This window comes from Rhinolophus sinicus, linkage group LG02 (genome assembly GCF_036562045.2).
Source record: "Rhinolophus sinicus isolate RSC01 linkage group LG02, ASM3656204v1, whole genome shotgun sequence".
Taxonomy (NCBI): domain Eukaryota; kingdom Metazoa; phylum Chordata; class Mammalia; order Chiroptera; family Rhinolophidae; genus Rhinolophus; species Rhinolophus sinicus.
This window is the reverse complement of record NC_133752.1, coordinates 197,865,207-197,889,800: the sequence shown is the minus strand read 5'-3', so window position 1 is coordinate 197,889,800 and position 24,594 is coordinate 197,865,207. Positions and strand designations below refer to the sequence as shown.

The 24,594-nt window shown below is 55.7% G+C and overlaps 1 protein-coding gene across 1 annotated transcript; it reads right to left on the bottom strand.

Annotated features, from left to right (window-relative positions):
* Positions 1 to 1,770: 1,770 nt before the first annotated feature.
* Positions 1,771 to 23,456, bottom strand: TTC38 (tetratricopeptide repeat domain 38). Its single transcript, XM_019739226.2, has 14 exons — positions 23,360 to 23,456; positions 22,438 to 22,515; positions 20,205 to 20,286; positions 18,644 to 18,815; positions 17,465 to 17,638; positions 15,336 to 15,411; positions 13,472 to 13,591; positions 11,051 to 11,110; positions 9,868 to 9,906; positions 8,722 to 8,803; positions 6,704 to 6,869; positions 5,287 to 5,446; positions 4,978 to 5,051; positions 1,771 to 2,907 (listed from the first exon to the last, which is right to left on the bottom strand). Exons 1-14 carry the CDS (start codon positions 23,390 to 23,392, stop codon positions 2,814 to 2,816), a joined length of 1,410 nt encoding a protein of 469 aa, XP_019594785.1. The 5' UTR covers positions 23,393 to 23,456; the 3' UTR covers positions 1,771 to 2,813.
* Positions 23,457 to 24,594: the final 1,138 nt, after the last annotated feature.

The following is a 24,594-nucleotide window of genomic DNA, read 5'->3' as shown; positions in this document are numbered from 1 at the left end:
TTAATAGAGACTGAAGGATGGATTGGGCAGGAAGGAGGAGACTGGGACAAATCACAGGGTCTGCCCTGGGAGGACAGCACCATTTTCAGGCGCGTTGGGTGAAGAGCTGTCCGGGGGGCAGCCATTCTGGCCCCAGGACCTCCGAGAAGCCTTCCAGCCTGACTGGGGCCACCGCTGAACTCCAATGTCCCGCTCTCACACCATCCACACCCTTCATCCCGTGTTGTCATGGTCCCTCTTCACTTCTGCTTCCAAGTCCAGTTCCCCATGAGACTGAGCTCCTGGAAGGTGGGGAGGGTCTCCATCATCACTGCCCTCCAGCCTCACCCAGCCCAGCGCTGGGCACCAGCAGGAGCTGAGTGAGAACTGGGTGAGGTGGGGTGAGAGGGCGTCTGGCAGCTTGGAAGGGGCCTGGCCTGCACTCTGCCTCCCCTTTGGCTTGTCCTGGCATCCCCAACACCTCTTTTCTATCTAGGGGCTCCCTCTGCAGCCTCAGCCTCCCTCTTCACTCCCCACTTTGTCCTGCTGTGCTGGGTCTTCTGGACCCCGATTTTCCCACCTGAATCTCTGATCCTTTCTGAGTCCCATCATCTTTGCTTAGGATCCTGTTTACTGGAGGAGACCCAGGTGCAAATCCCAGCTGCAGGTATTGGTCAAGAGGCTTTGGGTGCAAGTGACAGAAAACCAGCTTCAACCTGGCCTTAGAAAGAGAATCGATTGGCTCAAGGAACAGGGAAGTCCAGGAGTGGCCCTGACTTCCGGCCTGGATAGAGAGGGCGTCGATGGAGGGTACTAGGGCAGGTCATCTCCCAGCCGTCTCTCCAGGGTCCTGCTCACCCTCGGACAGGCTGCTTTGTCAGGCCCACCAGCCAGGGAGCTCCAGGCTTCCCTCCACCTGCCAGGGCCTCCTGAAGACAGCAGTTCATTTGTACTGCTGTGCTCAAGCCACAGTCCCAAGGCTGTGGCAAGAGCCCAAAGGGTCCTAGACTCGGGGCCTCTTGGCCCAGGTGTCAGAGCCCCACAGCCCTGCTGGGGGTGAGGGTCCCCAACACCCATTCCCAATGCTCCTCTCCCTGTATCATGTCAGCACATAGTAGGTACTCGGTAAACAGCACCAGTTACTAACTTGTTGCTAACTCCAAACTATGTCTTCACTCCATCCATCTCTTGGCCTCCTGTTATCATCAGCCTGTCCATTGTCGCTTCATTTCTCCCTTTGCCAGCAGGATTCTGCTCCATTCATTTATACATTCATCATGGATTCATTCACCACTGACAGGTACTCAGTGCAGGCCACGTGCTGGGTGACACTGGGACACAGATGCCGCCCGACTTGAGGAGATCACGGCTGGGGAGAAGGTGCAATAACAAGGGCAGTGCCCAGGGCTGTGGGGCACAGCAGAGGCACCCTCACCCGCCTGCAGTGGGGAGCCCAGGGCTTCCCGGAGGAGGGGCCAGGGTTCCTACTTCTCTGGCCAAGTTGTGTCTTGCTTGGAACCAGGAGAGGAGAGGGCAGATGGGGTGCAAGCCGGCTCATCAGGGGAACTAGCAGGAGGGGACAGCTCAGGATGGGAGGGCAGGCTCCCCCGCGGGATGTGTCCCTACGTCCTGGGTACAGAGGGTCCCTGCCTCGAAATCCTAATTACCCATTTTCTTAACCCACTGCCCCACCCCACCACAAGTTCAAGGAGAAGCCTGTCTCCCCAGGCCCCAGCCAGGCCTGGCACCTGGGAGAGGCTTGAAGGGGCCTGCTCAGCACCAGCCAAAGGAGCCAGTTAACGACTTTATTTTAACCCCAGGAATTTAGAGCCCTCGCTGCCCCCCAGGAGACCTGCGTGTCCCTGCCCTGGTGAGTTCCTCCCTAACTTCAGTTCCCACCAAAGGCACCTGAGAAACAGCTTGGGCTGGGATCCCCCTCACGCAGCACCGAGTGGCTTGCTCAGGAGGGACGTGGGGAAGCAGGAGCCAAGGCAGCACTTACAAAACTGGCTCAGATCTTGTTGAAGTCACATGTCACAGTGCTTTGGGTTTTGCCACAACAGGGCAACCCCTGACCTCAACCTTCACCCCCCAGAAAGCGTTCCAGCTCAGTGCGCTGCATCTGTGATTCACGTCACAGTTCACAAAGGGAACCATGTACCGAGCCCCCTTTACAATGTGCAATTTAGAAAAGCCCGGTCGGTGCCACCCACGGCCCCAAAGCTGGCTGACTTCTCTCCAGACACCATGGGCTTGTGCTTCTGTGAGGAGGGCCTGGGTGCAGCAGCTGGGGCTGAGGCCACAGGCTGAGAGATGGGGTCCCCTGTTCCAGGAAGAACAGGGGCGTGAAGAGAATCTCAGCAGGGCTTCCACTAACTGTGACCCTGGGCAAGTCACTGCCCCCCTCGGTATCCTCACCCCAAAAGGGACAACAGAACCTGTCCAGAATAGGATCAGAAGAACGGCTTTCCCTCAGGGGCAGCCTGGCGTGGGGGGAGCCCCCAGGGGCAGTGAAGACTCTCCTCCCCCAGCTGAGCCACCCCCACCCCATCCCTGCTCCCAAGCCTTGAAAGACCAGGGTAAGAGTCCCCTGAGAAAATACAATTTGCGAGGCAGAGGTGACAGCAGCACCCACATTGCCTCTGACTGTGTAGACCTGCCCCTTGGCTCTTAACAAGGATTAGAAGGTTCTGAATCACATTTACGATTGGTTTGTGTCCCCTCTTCCTGGAACGCTGCTGGTACCGGGCTTTGCGCAGACCCCTAACAGGCCTAACAAACAGGCGTGTCTCCTAAGCCTCCGCATCTGAGGGCTGGGAGGAAGCAGGCCCAGCTCACTGCAGGAGGTGGACAGCGGCTGCCTTTCGGATGAGCCGCTCAGTCAGGGGCGAGTTGGGCTTCAAGGCATCACGCTCCATCAGGAGGCTCCTGCAGAAACAGATACATACAGTCTGCGGTGGAACCTGCTGGAAGGATGTGGGGGCCGATGGTAGGACACAGGCAGCTTGGGCTGGGGTATGCAGGACGCACTCCTCTTCCCAGGCTGCTGGAGAGGGAAAAGCACCATGGCAGAGGGGACAGGGTGGATAGAGGCCGGGAGGCAGGAGGCCTGAACTGGCGGGGCCCAAAGACAAGGTGTGTGCTGGGCAAGGGGAGGTGTGAGGATCAGGGTTTTCACACTGTCCCCGTGACACGTCCAGTGACTCAAATTCCCGGGTAAGCACGTCCCTGTGGCCTTGTCTGCTCAGGAACTCATGGACAAGAGAGGAGAGCGCATCTGTGGGGGCGGGGTGTGGGAACCACAGTGGAGACTGAGAAAAGTGAGTGGCAGAAGAAAAGGGGGCAGAAAACCCCCAATTTACAGAAAGCAAGCATCGGAACCGTTTAAGGGGAAGATGTCAACTGACAACAGTGATTCTGTGGGTGAGGGTGGGGTTGACGGGCTGGGCCTGGCACTCAGGGTGAGGGCACCAGGACAGGGGCTGAGCCTTTCCCAACTTCGAGGGGATGGGAGCTGAGCTGACAGCCGGCCCCACAGGTGTTACGTGATGATGACCGGGGGCCCTTGGAGGGGGCGCATTTGTCACCCTGATACAGCGGGCTCCCCCTCCACGGTCAGCGTCTGCTCCAGGCTGCCCATGGGACTTGTTTGCCCCCAGCACTCCCAGGGGCAGATGCCCTTCTGTGGGGCGCCCCCATCCCTCACCCCGCCCCAGCTCCCCTGCTGAGGCCCTCAGTTCTCCTCTCAGCCCTAACAGCTCCGCCTTCCCGCCCAGCTGCCACCAGAGGCACCAGTCTCACCCACACCAGGGCCTGGAGCTCTCTAAGGGGCTCCACCGCTAAAGAAATGCATGTGGCTTTTACATACGACCGTGGATGGGTGAAGAATGTGAGCATGTGTCCAAGACACTCTGAGCTGAACCAATTCCAGTGCGTCCACACCTGTTTCATCAGCGCCATGAACACCTGTGTGGCTGGGTTTGGAACTGCTGTCGGGGCAGCTGGGTCTCCCCTACCACGGGCCGCCCGAGCCTGCGCTTACACCCTGGTGCTTTGCACCTGAACTCAAGGCCCGGTCAAGGGCCTGCAGCTTCGCTGGGTCTCCTGACAGCTGTCCTGCCCACCGTGTACCCAGCAGGTCCTCTCTTCCCTCTTCCCCATGGAGTTCCAGCAGGCACAGGGACTTGGGCAAGGAGCGGGCACAGGGCGGGTGCAGAAGCCAGCAAAGAATTCGGCCACCCCATGTGGGGCAAGGTGAGCCGGGTGTGGGAGCACCAAGGCTGCAGATAATGGCTGGGCTTCTCAGCGCTTTCTTCTTGGGGCGCCCCCACCCTGATACCCTCAACCCCCCAGCCATACCCCTCCAGCCCCTCCTGCTAACCAGAACACCCCTGGCCTCGTTAAATTGGCTTGGTTTCAGGCCTCCCCTCAACAGTTGCTTCCGTGGGGCACCTGCCTGCTCAGTGCCTCCCTGACAGCGTCTCGGAGCAATAAGCCCCGCCCTCGCGGCAGTTTTACGTGTATTTGTCAGTTACCATGTAAGAGGTAAGCTCTGCAGCCAGGGCCTGGGTCTGCCTGCTCACCACCCCCCAGCACCCAGCAGAGTCAGGCAGGGGAACGTGAGCTGAGGCCTGAAGGACCAGTAGACGTCAACCAAGCGAAAAAGGAGAGCGTATTCAAGGCAGAGGGCACAGCACGTGCACAGACCATGGGCCTGAGAGAGCAGGGCGTGTCTGGGTAACTAGCTCAGCATGGCGACAATGGGGAGTGGGCTGGGGAGGGGGCCTCGGGGTGGGGGGTGGCTGGTCTCCTGTGGCCGAGTTAAGCACGCCTGTAACCTTCATCTTCACAGCCTCAAAGGCGGGAACCACCTCTGGCCAAGGGAGGTAGGAGCCTCTGGGCACGCGGGAAGCCCACGGGGAGACTCCCATGTGAGAGAGGCAGCTATGCCCGGAAAACGCCCCGAGCCCAGGTTTGAGATGTGCGCGAGGAACTCACCGGGCCACGTTCTTGTGGATGCCGGACGTGCAGTTTAAGGCCGCGTGAATCAGTAACTGGTTGAAGACGTCTCTCTGAAAGGTCAACTGGGCAAGTTAGGCTCCTGTGATGTGGGAGGAGGCATGGGAACCCCACCCCACTGCGGGCCAGCCTGTTCTCAGCGACACACTTACTGGGGGTGTGAAAGGCAAGGACACCCCCACGCTGGGGGCACAATACCGCGGCGAGGCTGGGGCTGCCGGGCAGGGGGACGCCTGGACGCAGCCCGCGTGCTCCGGCTCCGAGCACGGCTCGAGGCCAGAGGCTCACCTGGGCATTGCTGCCTCCAATCTGGACGACCCGGTAGCGGATGGGCAGGAGCAGTTCCACGACGCGGTCGGGGTTCCCGTTCTCGGCCTCCACCAGGGCCTGGCACAGGGGCAGCCCCACGTCACGGGCCAGGAGGTGCTGACAGTTCTCCTCCGGGGACCTGCCAGCCCGAGAAGGTGCCCTCAGCAGCCTGCAGGGCGCCGGTGCTGCCCCATCACTGCACGCCTGTCTCCCTGCCTGGCTCAGGCTGCTGAGGGAAGGGCTGTCACGTTCTCAGCCTGGCGTCTGGCACTGTGCCCAGCACACAGTAGGCACCTTGATCAGGTGAGCTGACAGAAGAGAAGCAGCCGGAGAGAGGGGAGAACAGGGCTGTAAATTCAGTTCAACTGGACAGATCTCAAGTTTACTGGGGACCTGGCCTTGTGCTGGACACCCACTTCTGGCCTCAGTTTGCTCATCTGTAAAGTGGGAGTGACAGTCGCAGGCTGTCAGGAGGATTACAGGCAAAATAGGTAACAGCCTGGCACTGGAGTTGGCACCAACACTGGGAGCGAATGGCTGTGGTAGCCCGTGTCTCCCCACTGGCCTCAGGTTCCGGCTGATGTGGGCCATGAGCACTGGAGGCCTGGAGGGAGCAGCCAGTTCCAAGCCTATCTTAAAAGCAAGGATCAAATACTCAGTGCTTCTTGACTCCTTGGCCCTTCCCTATGGTGAAACGGTAGCTCTCTAACACTGCACACCTTGCCCGTGAGGAGGGCCAGGTCAAGCAGCGGTGGTGGTGCCCAGCTCAAGCTGTGGCAATGGTCACCAGACCCCAGGACCAACTGCAAGGGTCACGGTTCCCACAGCTCTAGCCCTTCAGGCAGAAGCAGGTGGCTGCCTCTCTGGTGGACATGGGCTGCGGAGGACCCCACCCCCGGGGTCCGTCTGGCCTCACTATGATAGGAAATGGCTCCCACCAGTGCCAGGAAGCACGCCAGGGAGGCGAGTCACCGCACATCACTCTCCTCCCAGCCTGCCTCAGCAGGCAGTGCCCCCGATTTGCACACGAGGAAACTGAGCCTCAGAGCAGAGAAGTGCTTATCCAGGATCTGAGATGCTGTCAGCAGCAGGTCTCTCTGGTTTCAGGACCCCACTGTGTCTCCGTGGGAGCTGCCCACGTGACACTGAGGCTCTCACACCCACCTTGGGGATGGAGAGGCAGCTGTGTGTCCTGGGGGAAACCACGGCTTCCTTGCAGGGTACGCCCACCCAGGGAGCGCACACCTGGGGGCACACACCTTGAGGACACACACCTGGGGGCACACATCTGCGAGCAGCCTTCCGTGGCCATTCCCCAGGCTGTGCCCCCCCACGGGGCCCCAACCCCAGCCGTGAGGGCAGCAGGAACTCCCAGGGGCCTGACCCCGCGGCATACTCGCTGGCCTCCTGCAGGGTGGTCAGCAGCTCCTGTGTGGTTCCGGAGTCCCGCGCTCCCAGGGAGGCCATCAGGAAGTGCACGTCGTTGAACAGCAGGATGTGGTCGCGGCTGTGCTTCTGGGTCACGGGCAGGACATCCAGCCACCGCTCACCTACAGACACCCCTAAGGACATGGGAAGGACACCACAGGCCTGGCGTGAGGCTCCTGAGTGCAGGGAGGCGCTGGTGATCCTTTCCAGGCAAGAAGGCCGGGCAGGTGAGCAGCGCTGGCAAGCAGTGTCTGGCTCCAGGCTGAGGCCTTTGGGCCAAGTTTATGTTAATTTTGTTTCCTTATAAAAGGAACAGATGCATAAGGTAGAAAGCAATTTAAAAAAAAAACTATTGAAGGGTATTAAGCGAAGTCTCTGGCCCCTTGACAAACCCCAAAACCACTTTTTAAATTCTTCCAGTGTCATTATTGGTACGGCACCTGATACATTAATAGGGGCTTGATAAAAATCTGCCAAATTAGTAAATGGCCTCCTTCTACCTTTGTGTCTAGATTTCTCAACTCTAGACAGTCCCCACTTTTGCTCCACTCTCCAACACCACCTCCCACCTCGTCTTCCCAATTCCTGGAAGTGACTGGATTCTCCCTACTTCTCCCGTGGGCACCTCCATAACCACAGGTGTTGCCCTGGACCCTCATTTCTCAGCCAGTCAGCAATGGACATGGCTCTCGAGTCTCCAATCTGTATAGTGAGGGAGTGAGTGGCCTTTCTCTTTCCTCCACCTGCCCCTGGCACCCCCACCTCACTTCCCAGCCTCTGAGTTGCCCTCCCTCCAGCCCCTACCAGTTCAGGGCAGTTCGGGCTGGTCAACGGACAGGCCTACTGCCAGCCCAGGTTTCAGTGTCCCTGTCTTGCCACCTGGACGTCCAGGAGCCAGCCTAGAAAGTGCAGCAGCTTCCTCACGGACCCCTGCCTCCTCCCCGATCCCTTGGCCCCCTCCCGGGTCCCCAGGGCTCCTTCAGGGTACCTGACTTCCTTGCTCTTCTCTCAGCCTCCTTGCTGACCTCCGGCCCCCTCACCATCCCCTTGGCCTTACTGTTCCTCCAGCCTCAGCCGCCCTGGCTCAGGCCCCACGCTCAGAGGACCTTTCTCAGAGGCAGGTCCGAGCCTGCCCTTCCCTGCTCTCGCAGGCTCCTCAAGGACCCGGATAAAATCCAGACTCCTCAACCTGCTCTTCCCGTGGGCTCCTGGCTCCCCCCACCTTGCAGCCTCCTGTGCTCCGTCTGACCACACGGACTCTACCCTCCGGTCACCTGTCCCCATAACAGGGTCTCTGCACGCAACATTCTTTTCCAGCTCTGCCCAGCAAACCCCTGAGCACCTCCCATGGTTCACATGTCACTTCTACTAGGAAGCCTTCCAGGAACCCTCTGGAAACGGCTCGCCCTGCCCAGGCCTCACCCCCACATTGTCCTGCTGACCCAGGGCCTAGAGTGGTACAGGTTTAGCTCTGCTGAGCCTGGGGGAGAACCAACCAGCACACCAGCAGTTGGCTGGAAGCCCTCCACAGCCCCCAGAGCTGGCTACCTGCAGAGCACGGCGTGACGATGTTGAGAAACCTCTCTGAAATCCCAGGGAGTTGAGAAACTCTCCCCCGCCTTGTTCTAGAAAAGGAGGCAGCATCCAGAGACAGGGGGCTAGGTGCCACCTGTGCCCCGCAGCCTGGTGGGCAGACTGTGGGAACGGCAAGTGCCACCATGGGCATGGAGACTGAGGCGTGCACACCAAGAGGTGGTGGGAACTGGAAGAAAGGGCAGTGGCAGCCTTCAGGCCGGCTGGAAGGCAGCCACAGAGCTGGCACTCAGGGCTGCAGCTGGGTACACCGTCCCACGTCCTGCAGCGGGACCCGGAGGGCCTCGCTAATGAGTTCCTGCCCAGCCCTAGGCCCAGGCCATGGTACCAACCCCTCATTGTGTGGGAGGGGACAGGGGACAGGAGCCAAGGGGACAGCAGAGGGCTGGCTACCTTCCATCTGCAGTCGGTAGAGCATGGAGCAACTGTCCACCACATCCAGCATGGCACCGCTGGCCCGCAAACTGGGGAGAATCTGGAAAACAGGAAGGTGGGGCCTGAGGGGGCCTGTCTGGGTCACGCGTGGGGCCTGCACACAGCCGGCCTGCACATAGTGGGCCTGCACACAGCTGGCCTGCACATAGTGGGCCTGCACAAAGCCAGCCTGCACACAGCGGGCCTGCACATAGTGGGCCTGCACACAGCGGGCCTGCACACAGCCGGCCTGCAGCCAGCAAAAGTCACTACCATTGTCCCCTCCGCCTCAACTATTGGGGCCATAGGCTCAGACGACTCCGGGTGTAAACCTGAAGAAAGAGCTTACCTGGGGGAGTGTACATTTGGCCCTGGCACCTGTCACCTCCCACCCCCCAGGCTTGCAGCACACTCACAGGAGACCTGTCTCTCCTGTTCATGGTTCTAGATTGTTAGCTGGTCTACACCTCACACCTCAAAATCCTAACAGCTCAAAAGGACGACCGCAAGAAAACATCGCTGCGTGTCCTTTTCGGGTGTTTAGGTCTCCAAATCACAAACATTTTTGTGACCCCAGGCTTCTGTCATTAAGTCCACCCTGGGGTCCCCGGGAGCTCTGATTAAGCTTTTTTTTTTTTCTCTTAAAAGCATATCTAGCGGGTGGGAGTGTTAGTGTTTGGTGGGTACAGAGCTTTTGTTGGCGAAGCTGAAAAAGTTCTTAGATGGCTGGTGGGGATGGCTGCACAGCAACACGAGTGTGTGTAAGGCCACAGAAGTATACACCTAAAAATGGTCAATTTTTTGTTATGTATCTTTTACTACAATGAAAAGTTCCTATGGGAAGATGGATGATCTCCAGAAAATGGAGAAAAGTGTGAGATCTACAACGTGGACGCATAATTCCACCCACGCCCACGGGGTGAACAGAACCCTGAATGTCCTCACTCCATTCTGTGTACACCACCACTCTGGCAAACATTCACCCCACGAGGTCTTACACAAGCAGTGTGTTCCCCCTCCAGCTGATGTTTTTGGCTGGGACGACACTGATGGGCTCAGAGTTCTGTCCGAGACTAAAAGCCAAACCGCCCCAGGAAGCTGAGTTGAATGCAAACGTGGACTTACGTGCTCATCGTAAATGGTCAGGGCAGCCTCATAGTCACCCTGCAAAAATGAAGTGCCCACGATTAATACCTGGAGAAGGTGAGATCTAATACTGAGAAATGAACCAAAAATGGGGGCTCCGAGGCCCCCAGCACGTTACAGAGGGGAATGGGCAGTGCGGGGGTGCCGACCCAGAAATGGGAGCTGTGGAGCCCACTCTGCCCTGAGCACCTCCCCCGCCCCCCCCCCCCATGTACAAGACACGGAAGCAGCGTGTGCCACCACGGGGACAGCTTATCAAAGCTTCAAAGCTTTACTTCTCCTATGAAGTATTTGTCCAACGCTACGAGCTCTTTCCTGTGTTTCTTCTAGTCTTTTCTTCTCTATTTCCCTTACTGTACATTCGGTTGGGTTCACTGCTTTCTTCTAGACATTGTATCAGTGTACAGTGGTACCTCAGTTTTCTAACGTAATCCGTTCCGGAAGACCATTCGAGTTCTGAAACGATTGAAAACTGAGGCACGTTTTCCCCATAAAAAGTAATGCAAAATGGATTAATCCATCCCAGACCTTTAGAATCAACCCCTAAAACTGCAAATTTAGCATGAATTTTACCATCAAATGATACTATAGATACATAAAATTTACAGTGTTCGTAAACCGAAATGTTCATCAACAGAGACGTTCGAAAACTGAGGTACCACTGTATTCTCATGTCATCACAGGGTCCTCCTCTTCCAAGCATTTCTCTTTGGACATTTAGGGAGCTTCTAGGTTTTCTGTATGATAACAGCACTGCCAGGAGCACCCTTATAAATGGGACCCAGTGGCTGAATCATTGGGGACCAGGGTATTCCCTATACCTTGCTCCCCTGGGAAAGAGCGTTCGGAGGGTCTCATGGCTTCTACAGGTAAAATCTGTGAGGCGGGGGCTTAACAATTCACTCTGGCAGCAAAGACACACTGGGTCTCAATTGTCTCCACCAATCGCACACAATATACGTGATTTCCAAGTCCAGACAGTGGAAAATACGTAAAGTAGTTTAAGCCTGAAAAGCTACGTGAAACACTAATGCTCTCTTGTATGAGGACACCATTTAAATGTGCAAACACAAAATACTACTCCACAGAATAGAAAGTAGAGCGAAGGGTAGAAAAATATTTCTCTGGACATGTTTTTAGGATAAGACAGTGGTCATCTTACCTTTTCAATCAGATACAAAGCCCAGTGCCAATAATTATGACAAGCAAGCATATCAGAGTCCTGGGGAAAGAATGAGAGAATTAGAGAAAACTCTGACAGACTGCGGGGAAAAAAAGAACGGATGTTGTTTCGTGCCCATGCAGAACCTCACACCTGTCAGTGTGGGAAACATTTCCCTGACCACTCTGAGGCTGGTCTGTGCCAGGTGTTTCCATGTCACCTCCTTCAGCTCTGAGGGACGGTGTGTACATGCCTGAATTTACTGAGGAAACTGAGGCTAGGGGAGGCTGGCAACTTGTCAGCCCCCGAGATAGACAGCGGGAGAACCAGAGTCCATGCAGAGGAGGTCATTCAGCTTCTCAAGCCTGGCTCCCCTCTCGCTCACAAGCCATCATGGGCCTTGGTGCCTTTGCTCAAGTTGGTCCTTGGCTGGGGTACCTGCCATGTGTCCATCCTTCATCTGGCAAACTTCTACTCATCCTTCATTACTCAGCTCAGAGGTTGCCTTCTCCAGGAAGCCTTCCCTGACCACTTCCCTGACAGGCCCGATTGGGCTGGATGCCTCCTCTGGGTTTCTACCTGCCCACCAGTGCTCTGTCGTGGTGTGGCTCGTGTGCTGCTGGGAGGTTGCTCATTCCACTTGACCAGGCCCTTTCAGGACGGGGACGTCTGGGTTGGACTTCCAGGGGGGTCCCCAGGGCAGGGCACAGCTTGGGGCAGACTGGAGCTTTGATAAAGCTCCATGCCGACAGCCAAACGCATGGTGCAGGTGTAGGAGGAGGAAAGGGAGCCCCAGGTCACACCATCCACCCCAGGGCTGTCCTGCCTGACCAGAGGCTGTCAGAAGTCACAGTGGAGGACAGACGCAGGTATCAGGTGACAAGACCCATTGGGACTGATCCCAGCCAGGCTGCGCTGCCTCGTTTGACGTTGTTTGGGGCCAAGGGCTTCATAGTTGTCACAATAGCAGGTATACAGCTGGGGAAACCAAGACTCAGAGGCGTCGCATTGTTGCCCCAGGGTAGAACCAGGCCTCCAACACCCAGGGTTAGCAAAATCAGAGTCTGGGGGAGGGATGCAAATGGAATGAGCTGGAAGATCCCGGCCAGGCCTCTCCTGCCTCCCTCGGCTCTGCCTGGACAAGGGCCTGGCCTCTGCTGGGAAGATGCGGCCACACGCTGCTCCCTCCGCCCAGACTCAGTGCTCCCACAGCAACTAGCAGTATCTGCTTGGGGGAGCCCAAGGCAGCGCCCCTCCCTGAGCTCCCCAGGCTCTCCCATCCACAGGGCTTGGGGATCCTTGGGAAGGTCTGAGTGTAACTGCATGGGGCTGTCTCACACCTGTTTGCCTGCTCCACCTGACACCCCTCCTGAAGAAGCCAGGAATCTGCCTTCTTGTAACTGACAGATGCTCTTTCACTGACAATGGGGTTACACCCCAGTTGAAAATAGCGTACGTCGAAATGCATTTAAGACACCTAACCTACTGAAGAACCTCCTCGCCTAGTCCGCCGTAAACGTGCTCAGACACTTATGTTAGTCTGTAGTTGCGTAGAATCATCTAACACAAGCCTGTTTTATAATAAAATGTTGACTATCTTGTGTAATTTATTACGTGTATCACTTCGCCCCATCATAAGTTGAACCATCGTCAGTCAGGGACCGTCTGCATTTCTCAGTGGCAGGTCCTAGGCCAGGGAGCTGCTGAGGGACAAGGTGACTAAGTCAGTCCCCTGCTCCTGCCCAGATCCTGGTCTCTCCTTGGTTTGCTCAGTTACTGACCATCCGCTGCTCAGTCCAGGCCCTGGCAGAGATTTGCTCTCCTAGGAAACCCACCACGGCACAGAGAAGGGCAGGGCAGCAGACCACACCTGGACAGGTGGCCAGGCTGTGTGCCAGAGGCAAGCCCAGGACAAGAGGAGCACGGGGGGCGGGGGGACCACCACAGCTTGGGGCGCCAGGAGTGGGAGCAGTGAGGTCCAGCATCCCGGTCCCACAAGAGCCCCGACCCCCACATGGCAGCCTGCAGACACACACCGTCATCACCCCCATCGGCTCCCTGAACGCACTCTTTGGGTTCCATGCTGAGCCCACCGGCCAGTGGTGGCAGCAGGGGCAGCTCAGGGCCCTTATGGTTCTCACCCGAGCCATCCGCTAGTCTCCCTGGTAATTTTCTGATCTATCCCTTTTGCATCAAATGCTTCAGGCCAAGACCAACCGTAGAATCACCTGCAAAACACTGGCAGGTGTTGGGAGGTGTGTGGCCCCCTGGGGACACTGTGGCTTGACAGAAACACCTCCCAGAACAGGAGTTTCCCCAGAACGAAGCTGCACCCTATAACTTCTGTCCAGAAAGCCTCGGCTTAACTCGAGGGGATGGATGGAATTTTCCAGGCAGGTGACCCATGGACAAGAGCCATACCTTCCAGTGGGTTTCCGAGCGCTGCATGAATTCCAGGCCGTCCCTGATCTCCGCTTTCATCTCGTGAATGTGGGCAATGGTGTGCACTGACCACGCATCCGTCGGGTTAACCGATAAAGCCTGATGGGGTGGCGTGGAAACGAGTCCAGATAACGTGCATTAGTGAGGTTGCCAGGCAACAGGCGTCTCCAAGTTATGCACAAGGGGCCTGAGCTGGACGGCCGCGTGTCGGGGCTGGGCCAGCGTGACTGGGCTCTGCCTCAAAACAGCGACCCCAAAGCCCAGCCCCTGACCACCTGCAGGATGCTGCCCACCAGGGTATCACTGCCCCTTTCACGGAGGAGGAAACCGAGTTGGAGGAGGGAGGGTCAGCGACTTGCCCAGGACCACACGACGGGGTCTTTCCAAAGCCAGGGCTCATGTCCTGGACCCACAGCCTCCTGCATACAGCTGAGTCACCTGCAAAACGCCAACCAGCCTCTCTGGGCCTGTTTTGCCCCTGGTGAGAAGTAACGCTGCCTTCCTCTCGGGCTGCCATGGAGATGAAGTGGACACTATGTGCCAACACTGTGGAGACTGCCAAGTGCTCCAGGGCTCTCAGCGGCCAACACACATGTGATGACCACAAAGATGGCTTCCTGGGCTTGTTCAGACGTTGTTACTATGAATAGCCACTCACATGACCGGTGAGCCTCACAATGACCAGCAGGGCAGGCAGGAAACAAGGGTTGTGACCTTCACCACACAGAGCCATTGTTCTTTCACTTGCGTGTTCAGCTTATGTTTACTGAGCGCCTACTAAGCGCCAGGCATGAAGCCGTAAGCTGAAGCTCAAAGTGGTCCTGTGGACGATCCACACGAGCCCAGGTCTCCTGCCCTGCTGCCTCAGTCCCCCACGCCTTTCACAGAGACGGAGTCACGAAGGCCCGGGCACCTGTGCCCTTGGCCTGGCACCTGTTGCCGGCTTTCCACTGACAGGTCATCCCCAGCAAGTCCTGCCGCCCTGCATCTATGCTCCTGTCCCCTGCTCGCATGGGCCCAGCCCAGCCCCTGTGGGGACACTATAAGGGCGGTGGCACGAGTGGCAGAGCCCAGCAGGACCAGGACACTTCCGCAGACAGCAGGAGCACAGCTGAGCAGACTGGGGTGCTGGAGCCCAGTGAAGGGACCCACGAGGTGTGCTCACCGCCCCGGGGGGGTTAAGGCCCCACCTGCTCTGAGGGGTTCCTGACCAGCTTCCTCCTAAGCTTTCCTGGGACAAAGTCCAAACTTCCTTCCGGGTCTACAAGGCACAGCAGATCGGGCCCTGCCTATGGCCCGGCCTTTGCTCCCAGCACCCGCCCCCACCACCTCCGCCCCAAGCCTCAGCGCCCTTTGCTCTTCCCGCCCCTGGGGCTCGGCTTGCAGACACATGGCTGAAGCGTCACCACCTTGGGCTCTCTCCAGACTCCTGTCTGGTGCAGCACACCCTGCTCTCCTAACATGCTGCTCGTCACTGTCACAGCCTGGCCTTGCCCAGGATCGCCTGTGGTGTGCTGGCATTGGGGTCAGAGTGTGGGCGCCTCCAGGTGGCCCGGTCAGGGGGCCTGGTGAGAATTGGCCTCCCCTGAGCTGTGTGGCTTTGTGTGAGCTCTGGCCTTGGCCTCTCTGAGCCTTGCCCCTCATCAGGCCGATGAGGAGATTAACACCTTGATGCAGATGGGTTGAGCAGACTAGAGTGGGTGTAGAGAAAAAACCAGCACTACGCCAGGCACAGGAGCCAGGGTGAGGAGCCTTGCCGGCATCACCCATGAGCAGTGGCCTAAGTGCTCTGCCCCACCTGATACCTCTCCCTGAGGGTTGGCACCTTGAAGGACCCACTCACCTCTTTGGCAAGTTTTTCCGCCTGATCGTAGAAATTGGTTTCCATCAATCCGAAAGAATAGATGCCTTTCACATAGCTAAAAACAGAGAGCAATAATCTTAAACAAAAAAGAAAAGTGGACTGGGATCATTCAACCCTCAAAACAACCAGTGCGGGCTACATTGCGTTCCCCCAAAATGATACGTTTGAACATATGTTCTAATTTAGACTGAGGGTAACTGCAGATGTAATCAAGTTCAGATGAGGTCATATTAGAACAGGGCGGACCCTACATCCGATGCCTTGTAAGAGAAAGGAGAGGGAAATTTGGACACAGGGACAGACAGCTCCATGAGGACAGAGGCAGAGACTGAAGCGGTGTAGCTGTGAGCCCAGGAAGCCAAGCTCCACTGGCCACTGCCCTGTCTCCAGAGCAGACCCCTCTGCAATTCACACCCCACCTCCTAAGACGTCAACATACCGTCACCACTGGGGATGACCAGGGTCTTCTCCCTCCTGCCTGTGGTGATGCCCATCCGGAGGAACGGCCCAGGGAGCTTCCCAGGAAGCCGTGGGGACCGTGGGCAATCAAGGGCCTCTCTGCTCGGCAGCACTGTGCCCCAGACTCCAGCTGCCGGAGGCTGGAACCCCGCCTGTCCGACTCACTCAGACCAGCCAAGGATAAGCTTTAAGACACTTTGCTGACTGAATACATACCTCCATTCCTCATCTGTGACCCCTGGCACCTGAGCACCCAGGGCCATCACATGTGAAAGAGGCGTTCTTTCCTGTGCTTTTGTGAGATTATGTGAAAACAAGATAGAGCGAGGGAGTTCCTATGTGAGACTCAGATGTCATCTTTACTATGGTGCACAGAAACAAACTCTCGCTTTTATTATTCATAGAACAAAGTTCTGGAGCACTGGCTTCCAGACTTCGCTTTGAAATATTTACCGAGCTCTTCCTGGGGTCACTGAAGCCTCAACATTTAAACATGTATTCAATGCGTGTGATATGCCAAGTACTGTCAGGCTCTTGTGACGGTTATTTTTGATGTGTCACCTTGGCTGGGCCATGGTACCCAGTTATTTGGTAAGACACTGTCTGAATGTTTCTGTGAAGATAGTTTTTAGATGTGATTGACATTTAAAACAGTAGACTTGGAGTAAAGCAGATTATTCTCCAGAAGGTGGGTGGGCCTCACCCAATCAGTTGGAGGTTTAAGAGAAAAGACTGACCTCCCCAGAAGAGGAAGGAAATCCGTCTACAGATGTGACACAGACACTCTCCCTGACTTTTCAGACTGTACCTGTCCTATGGATTTTGGACCTGCCAGTCCCCATAGTAGCCTGAGACACCTCTTTAAAATTAATCTCTCAGCTATATATCGATATATGAATATAAATATATAGACATTTACATATATATGTATGATATATATATATATATATATATATATATATATATATATATATATATATACACACACACACACATATAACATAAATGTAGGCATACACATCCTATGGGTTCTTTCCCTAGAGAACCCCCACTAATACAGCTCTCCAATCTATTAACCTGTTTGACCTTCACAACAATCCTATGATTGAGATGCAATGAAGGTGACCATGTGCAGTGGCCACTAGGGCTGTTCCAGGGCCCCTCTCCCCCAAGCACACAGTACAAATGCACTTCCTGGCCTCCTGTGGCTGGGTGGTCAGCTCTGGCCAATGACTTGGGGATGACAGGGTATCCCTTTCACTCAGGGGTGACTGGTGAAGCCAGAGAGTGGTTGCTTCATCAGCTGGGATTCCAGAAGGAGACAACGGCATGGGCACAGAGCCTCAGCCGTCCTGTGATGGACATGTGGTATGTATGTGAAATAAGCCTTTGTTGTAATACACCTTGGAGAATCAGATCTACAGTATGCTTGTTACTCCCACGTGCTGACTGACACACAATGGTCCTACCTCATCCCAGGATGCGATGGAGATCAAATAACAAAATGAAGCCTTTCTACTTTAAACAGCTGGGAGAATAGCAACAGCAGTCTCACTCTTCCTAGGGCAAGGCCAGGAGTGTTGCCATGTTTTCAGGGCAGAGGAGAGAGACTAAGAATAGAAATGATGTGATTTCCAACTGGCACATACCTGCTAAGGGGGATGGCAGGTGTCCAGAAAGGGTAAATTCGAGCCACAGAATCTCGCATCTGCTCCTGGTAGCCCAGGTAAAAATAGGCATCGTGGGAAAATTTCAAGGCCAACATATCTGTCGGGTGGTCCCGGAGAATCTGTTCCCATAGTTCACAGGCTTTGGGAAAGTTCCTGGAAGCCCAAAGAAGTTCCTCAGCAACACTGAACACGTAAGTCACACATACAGGGGGGAGAAAAGGCATTGTTTCTTGCCAGCATCACATTCTGCCCTGAATTGGTTAACACACACACACACACACACACACACACACACACACACACACGGTCCTCGAATAATGTCATTTCAGTCAACATCTTTTCGTTATAAAGTTGATGAGACGCTGCAGGATGTTACCTCTTATTTATACCAATAGCCTGTAGTAAAATTGGTTTTGTTGCATGTAGTTTCGCTTCAAGTCACAGAACCTATCACTGACATTGAGGACTTAACTGTATTGTATAAAAGTGTCTGTTAGTTCATGACTCAGAAAACTGATAAATCAATGGGAAACTTTACTCTCAAATTCAATCAAAACCAAAAACAAACAAAAAGCCAAAAAACTGGTTTAACACACTGCTGAAGACAATTCTACCGAAGACCGTGAACGAGCTGCAGGAAGTCCCCCGGCCCCACACCACAGCTCAGGTCGCCTAGCTCTGCAGGGTGTCGCCCCAGCCTGAGCAGACACAGAAGCTGTCTCAGAGACAGCCTCCCGGATCGGAATGCCCAAGGGGGGGCAGTGGCAGGAACAGCAGAGGCTGGGGACAAGCTGGGGGGCTATGAGCAGAGGCTCACAAGGGCATGTCAGGACATGGAGCGTACGGGGGAGGGTTTTCTCTCCTATCTTTTATACATTTCTGTAATGTGGTCCTATTTTTTTATAACAAAAATAATAACCAATATATTTAATGAAAGAAAATACGTGGCTTTGAATGCTGTATTGAAAATTCTCGCCAACTGTGTCCTCATTTGGTCATCAGCTGAGGACACGGCAGCAGGCAGGATGTGATTTTCAATCAGATGGGCTCAGGAGGCAGGACACCCCAAGGACCCCTTTCCAGGAGCGCTGGGCAACCTGTGGCACCACCCAGCACAGCCTCGTGGCGCCAGCGCCCTGGCCCAGGGAGGCCCCTCACCCCTTGGCGAAGGTCTCTACGGCAGACACGTGCAGCCTCTCCCGCTGCGTCAGTGGCTGGGTTTTGGAAATCTCCACCATGTTCTTCACAGCCAGATCCAGTTCTTTGTCCAGCCTCACGGAGCTTCCAGTGCCAATCAGCACGAGGCCATTAGAAATGGCGTGGCCCATCGCTGGTGAGAGGTCGGAGAGCAGCTAGTGAGTCAGATGGCCCAGCCCAGCCCAGCCCAGCCCCGAGTGTGACATAAACACCCCACGTCCCAGGAGGGACAAGCCAGGCAGCGGGTAGGCTGTGCGCTATGTCCCCCACCAACAGTACAGAACTCCGCCTGGGCCCTCACCATGCACGTGGAGGAGCGGCAACCCTAAAAGCATCCTGCAACGTGACAAACATCTGTCTAACGAGGGCATCCTGGTGAGAGCCAATGTCTGGAGCACCTAATCACTGGCTACACTGCTTAGGGAACGCCTGCAGGCTCCCGTGGCGTCCCCCTTGCTGCACTCATCAGCTGGTTTATCACTGCAACCAGTACAGGGCCTCCAGGGGACACGCAGTAGATGCTGTCGGCGGCTGGTCCCAGAAGCACAGAAGCCACGATTCCATCTTGGCTGCTCTCACGCACTGAGAGCGTGGGGGTGGGGGTGGGCCTTGAGGCCCTTGTAACAGGCTTGCTGGCAGGTATACAGGTCCCCAGGCCCTACCTGGGCTTCTAGGCCCCATCCTGACAGAGGCAGGATGTCCAGTAGCATTTGGAATTCAGCTGTTGGCCCAGGCTGGGGACCTGGGAACTAAGCAAAGCGCTGGGACTCTCTATGTGGCCCCTGCTTCTGACTGGGGCCCTGGTCTGCTCAGAGACCCTGGCTCCCCCCACAGGCTGGGTTCAGCTTCTTTCTTCCTCCCCGTTTTGTGCCCCTGCCCTCAGAGGGACCTGGCCACAATGGAGTGGGAAGGGGGAGGTCCCTGATGCCCTCCCTCCCCTCCTTAGCCCTTCTCCCAGGCCAGGGACCTCACCCCACACTGGGGCCATGCTCCTGCAGTTCTGGAATGCACTGGGCTGAACTCCCCATGTCTGCTGTATACGTGGGTCACTGCGGGGGCCCTCCCGGCCCCAGCGCGCTGGGTGAGGCTTCCCTAGCCCCCGGAAAGGCTGCAGGAGCCTCCTCCTGTATTCCAGGGGCGGGTTTGGCTCTGGATTCAGACAGCCTTGTCTGAACCCAGCTCGTCCACTACCAGCTGGTGGCTTTGCATACCTTTCTGACTCTCTCTGAGCCTCACTGTCCGCATCTGAGAAGTGGGATCAGTGTCTTCCTTGCAGAATTGATGTACAATTAGGGAAAAAATTGGAAAGATGCCTTCTCTAGAACCTGGCATCTCCATGGGAGCAGTTGTTATTCCAAGCACAACACTGGCCATCATCTTCCCTTCCTCCCTCCATGGAAATGCCAGCCTGGTCACTGTCACCTGGCGTGTCCTCCCCAACCCAGCTGAGTCCCTCAGTCAGGGAACCAGAGTAGGGCTGACGGGTGACAAGGGGCCCCTCAACCAGGACAGCGTCACTCACCGAAGGTCGGGTCTGCTGCTTTCAGCTTGGACAGGCAGCCCTCAATGCCTCCGAGACTCCTGTCATTGGTCCATTTCACATACTGCAATACAGAAGGTAAGACCAAGCTGTCCCAGTGAGGCTTTCGCCACGTTACTGAAGGCATGTATCTAAATCAGGATTTGTGTTTCTTTCTAGAATATTGAGTGTTTTCTGGACTCTAACTCAAAGAAACCATAACTGGGTTGATCTCAGATGAAAAGACTGAATTCACACAACTCAAAGCACATTTTCTAGGGCTGGTGAGGCTGCCATTTCCAAAAATGAAACATCTAAAGGATGGCTCTGCCTGACAGGTGGCCTGCCCACAACGTCAGCTGCTTCAGCCCTGAGAAGGGCCTTGACATTGGGCACTTCTTCTTCATTCCTTTGAAAAAGGACAGCAGTAAACATTCATTATCGAAAGTCAGGTGGAGCCTTGAAAGCTGTAAGATAAAAACTTACCCTTAAAGTCATCTCATCACCTTTTTAACAATTTGGTGTATTTGTTTCTAGTCCTTTTTTAAAAAACAAAACAAAACAAAAATGCCTATTTTTAAAAATCCTAAGACCATAATAATGCATTGGATTTGAGAACGTGTCCTGTCAGATGTCCAGCCTACATCTACACAGAATTAGCACGTATATTTTAACAAGACCCTGGGGAATTGATGCGGAGACTCAAAGAACCCATGCTCTAACACAGGATGGCACAGAGAGGCCGATACGCAAGACAGACTGTGCACAGGCAGGGGGTGGGTGGGCTGGTACCACACTGAGGAACATGCGGTATAAGCAGTTAGGTGGTCCCAGAGGGCAAAAGGTGTGGGAAGGGCACAAATAGAGCTCAAATGCACCCAGTGGAGCTCCTTGGCACGCTAACCGCACTTCACCAGTTGTGTCTTGTATGGCCCTCATGTTTCTAGAAGCTTCCTTGGTCTTTGTGCTGCATGGATGGAGTCAGTAGGCAGCGGTCTGTCTCACAGCTCCTGCTAAAGACCAGCTCTAGTTTCCTATCCGTGTATGTGACCCAGGCACATTCTACTCCACCTCTAGCTCACTGTGCACAAGTCAGCTCTCTGGGCCTCAGCTTCCCCATCTGTCACACAAAGTAGTTGGACCTTACTTCTGAGACCCTCTAGTCCTAAAACTGTCGGCTCCTTCATTGGTGTTAGAAATGACTGGCAATATGGTGGAAGGTCCTAGAACAGCCATAGCTGAGAGCAGTAGATTCACAGATTAGCCCCAGGACAGGGTCTCACACCCTGAAAGGAGCAGCCCCACATACAACCCTCAGCTGGCCACCTCCCCTCCCTGCCAAACCCCCCCCCCCTTCATGGCCCCCTGTGCAGGGCTCAGCACCCTCACAGACCATCCCTAACAAAGAGCCTGCTGCTGTCCTCCCACCTCCCGCCTCTACGGGGACCTCTCAGCCATGCCTGGCACTGGCAGAGATGTTTCTATGTGCCCAGTCCTGGGGTACAGAGGACACAGATTCCATCGCAGGAGACCGCTAAAGTCACCATGCAATTTAAAAAGTATCCTCCACCTTCTGAGCCACTGGCTGTGGGGCTTTGTTTGACCAAAGCATTATAAAGAATGTCTGGGGCAGTCGGATGGCTCAGTTGGTTAGAGCGCAAGCTCTCAACAAGATTGCCGGTTCAACTCCCACATGGGATGGTGGGCTGCGCCCCCCGCAACTAAAGATTGAAAACGGCAACTGGACTTGGAGCTGAGCTGCTCCCTCTACAACTAGATTGAAGGACAATGACTTGGAGCTGATGGGCCCTGGAAAAACACACTATTCCCCAATATCCCCCCCCAAAAAAAAGAATGGTTCCCATGAAGCCTCACTCTACCTAAGTTTCCCAGGAGACTTGGTAGGAATGGGTCGATGGCCTTCATTATTTATGAAATCAGAAGTGCTGATAAAGATGTAAAGCTCTGAACACTTCGAGTCCTGCACTGCTCACAGCCATCGTTCCCAGCTTGACTCCCCATGAGAGCAGAGCAGATGAAACGTCAGTCGGGATGTCCATTTAAGCAATTGGTTAGGTGGGAGGACGGCGTCCCTGTACACTTGTGTAAGTACCCTTCACTTCGTGAGATGCACCCAAAATTTAAAAATGAAAAACTAATTAAGAGCATTCACCAACTTAAGAAACCTCACCGTGGACCTTTACAGAAGGGGCCCGGCTTCCCTGTGCAGGCATACCTGGGTCAGGGTGGCATCAAACAGCTTGCAGGCCTCGTTGCTTGGGGTTGAGAGCGGGAGCCCAGCATCCTTCCACGCCTACACACAGTGAGAGAGCATATCAGTGCCTTACGCCACGTTGCCCTCCAAACATAAACACACACGAACCCCAACCCCCAAGCACAGAAGATCTCTGAATGCCAAGTATCAGCCATGTGGGGTGGCCCCGAACTCCCAGATTTCATAGATGGTGCTGAGCAAGAGAGAGCTGAGCGCAGGGGGACAGGTCCCCAAGCAGATCCCAGTGGCCTTTAGCTGTGTCCTCAGGCAAGGTCCTCCCTCAGACCCTTTGTGAATGAGGCTAGAGGATGCATCCGGGCGGACTGTGAAGTTTCCCCGGGGAGCAGACACTCAGTAAGTGGGAGTCCCTGATCAGGCTGCGGGGAAGTCTGCGAGGGCAGACCAGGGATCGAGTGCTCGAGTGCCAGGCTGGGGAGAGTGGTCTTTCCAACTGGTTGGCAAGGTGTATGTACACGGTCAACCCCTGAAGCAACTCCTTTCATCGCTCCACTTTATAGGACTATTCGGACCTTCAGGTCAGTGGAAACATCTCGAGACTATCAGAACTGTTCACTATAACTGCTGCCTCCGAGTCCTGCGTGGGGTGCGCCGACTGACCGGCGACTCCCCAGGGCAGGGAAACGTCCTCCACTCCCCGCCAGCTCTGCGGCCGCCCCTCGGGTTGAGTGTCGCGTGGCTGTGGGCAAGTCCCCTGCCCCTCTGAACTGCACCTCCCTCATCTGCAAAATAAGCCAGGCTCCCGGCCCTGGCGGGGACCCTCACTAACGCCCAGCGTCCCTGCTGTGCCAGGCCGGGGTTCATGCCTTTTTGGAGGTCCCGGGGTCTCTGGGCACGGGCCGCTGGGCACAGGGCCTCCGCATACCTGGCAGTCGCGCAGCGGGACGGGAGCAGCCATAGTACGCGCTGGGTGTCGGGGTCCCAGTTCACCGCGCCGCCGCGGCCTTCCGGTTGGGGGCGGGGGCGGGGCGGGCGCGCCGAGGGGGGCGGCGCGCGAGGGGCGGGGGCGGGGCGGGGCGGGGGCGGGCGCGCCCTCCGGCTCGCTCACTGGTCGGCTTCGGACCCACCCTCCCGAGAGGCCAGGTCACCTCGGCGGTCCCGGAGAACACCGGGCCCAGAGACGACGCCGCGCTGTGGCCAGTCCGCCCGCGGCGGTCCGCGGGCTCCGCCTCCGGGGCTCCGGCCACCCGGCCTCCTGGAGCGGGGCACGCTTTGCTGTGCGCCTGGGTGTACGCGCCTGCCTACCCCATCGCCTGGGGCGGGAGGGCCTAACGCGCGGCGGAGGGATGCGTTCACCGTCCTCCAGCCCGGTTTTGCTCCCCAACTCCTCTCGTTCCCCACACACACCAGGAGCCTCCTCCCTACTGGGAACCCTTTTGGGCAGGAGCCTGCAGTGCCCCTTGGGAGGCAGGGGAGTCCTAGGACAGCGGTCGTTTTCAAAGTCTTTGCAGTCCCACCTGGAACCTGCGCGCCTGCACGCACACATTCATAGAGGTCATTTTTGGCCAAATCCCATGCGACTGGCTCTGCTGTGTTATCCAACCGGTGTCCGCGTCCCATCCCCTCTCCCTCTCAAGGACTTGCGGCGGTAGTATCACCGCAGTATCAGCTTCTCCGCCTGAGCTCTGCCAGCAGCTACAAACCTCTAGCCTCCACTGCTCTCTCCCAATTTAATCTAACCTCTTCCCACCTTCCCCAAGGATGCAGGAGCCAAGTAGTAGTTCAAGTGCAGGGTCAGATCCTGTCCTTATTTAAAATGGTGACATTTTGTTCATGAATTTTTTGCATTAATTTTGATTTTCAAAAATATTGCATTAAAATATTACTTGTCTTATGTAAGAGATGAAACTATAAAACTCTTAGAAAAAACCCTGGGTCTAAATCTTTGTGATATTGGATTGCGCAATAGTTATTTTTTCAGCAATGACACCAAAAGGACAAGCAACCAAAGAAAATGAAAAACTGGATTTCATAAAAATTAACAACTTTTCTGCATCAAAGGACATTATCAAGAAAGCGAAACGACAAACTGGAATGGGAGAAATATTTGCAAATCATATATTGGATAAGAGTCTAGGATTCAGAATACATAAAGACTTC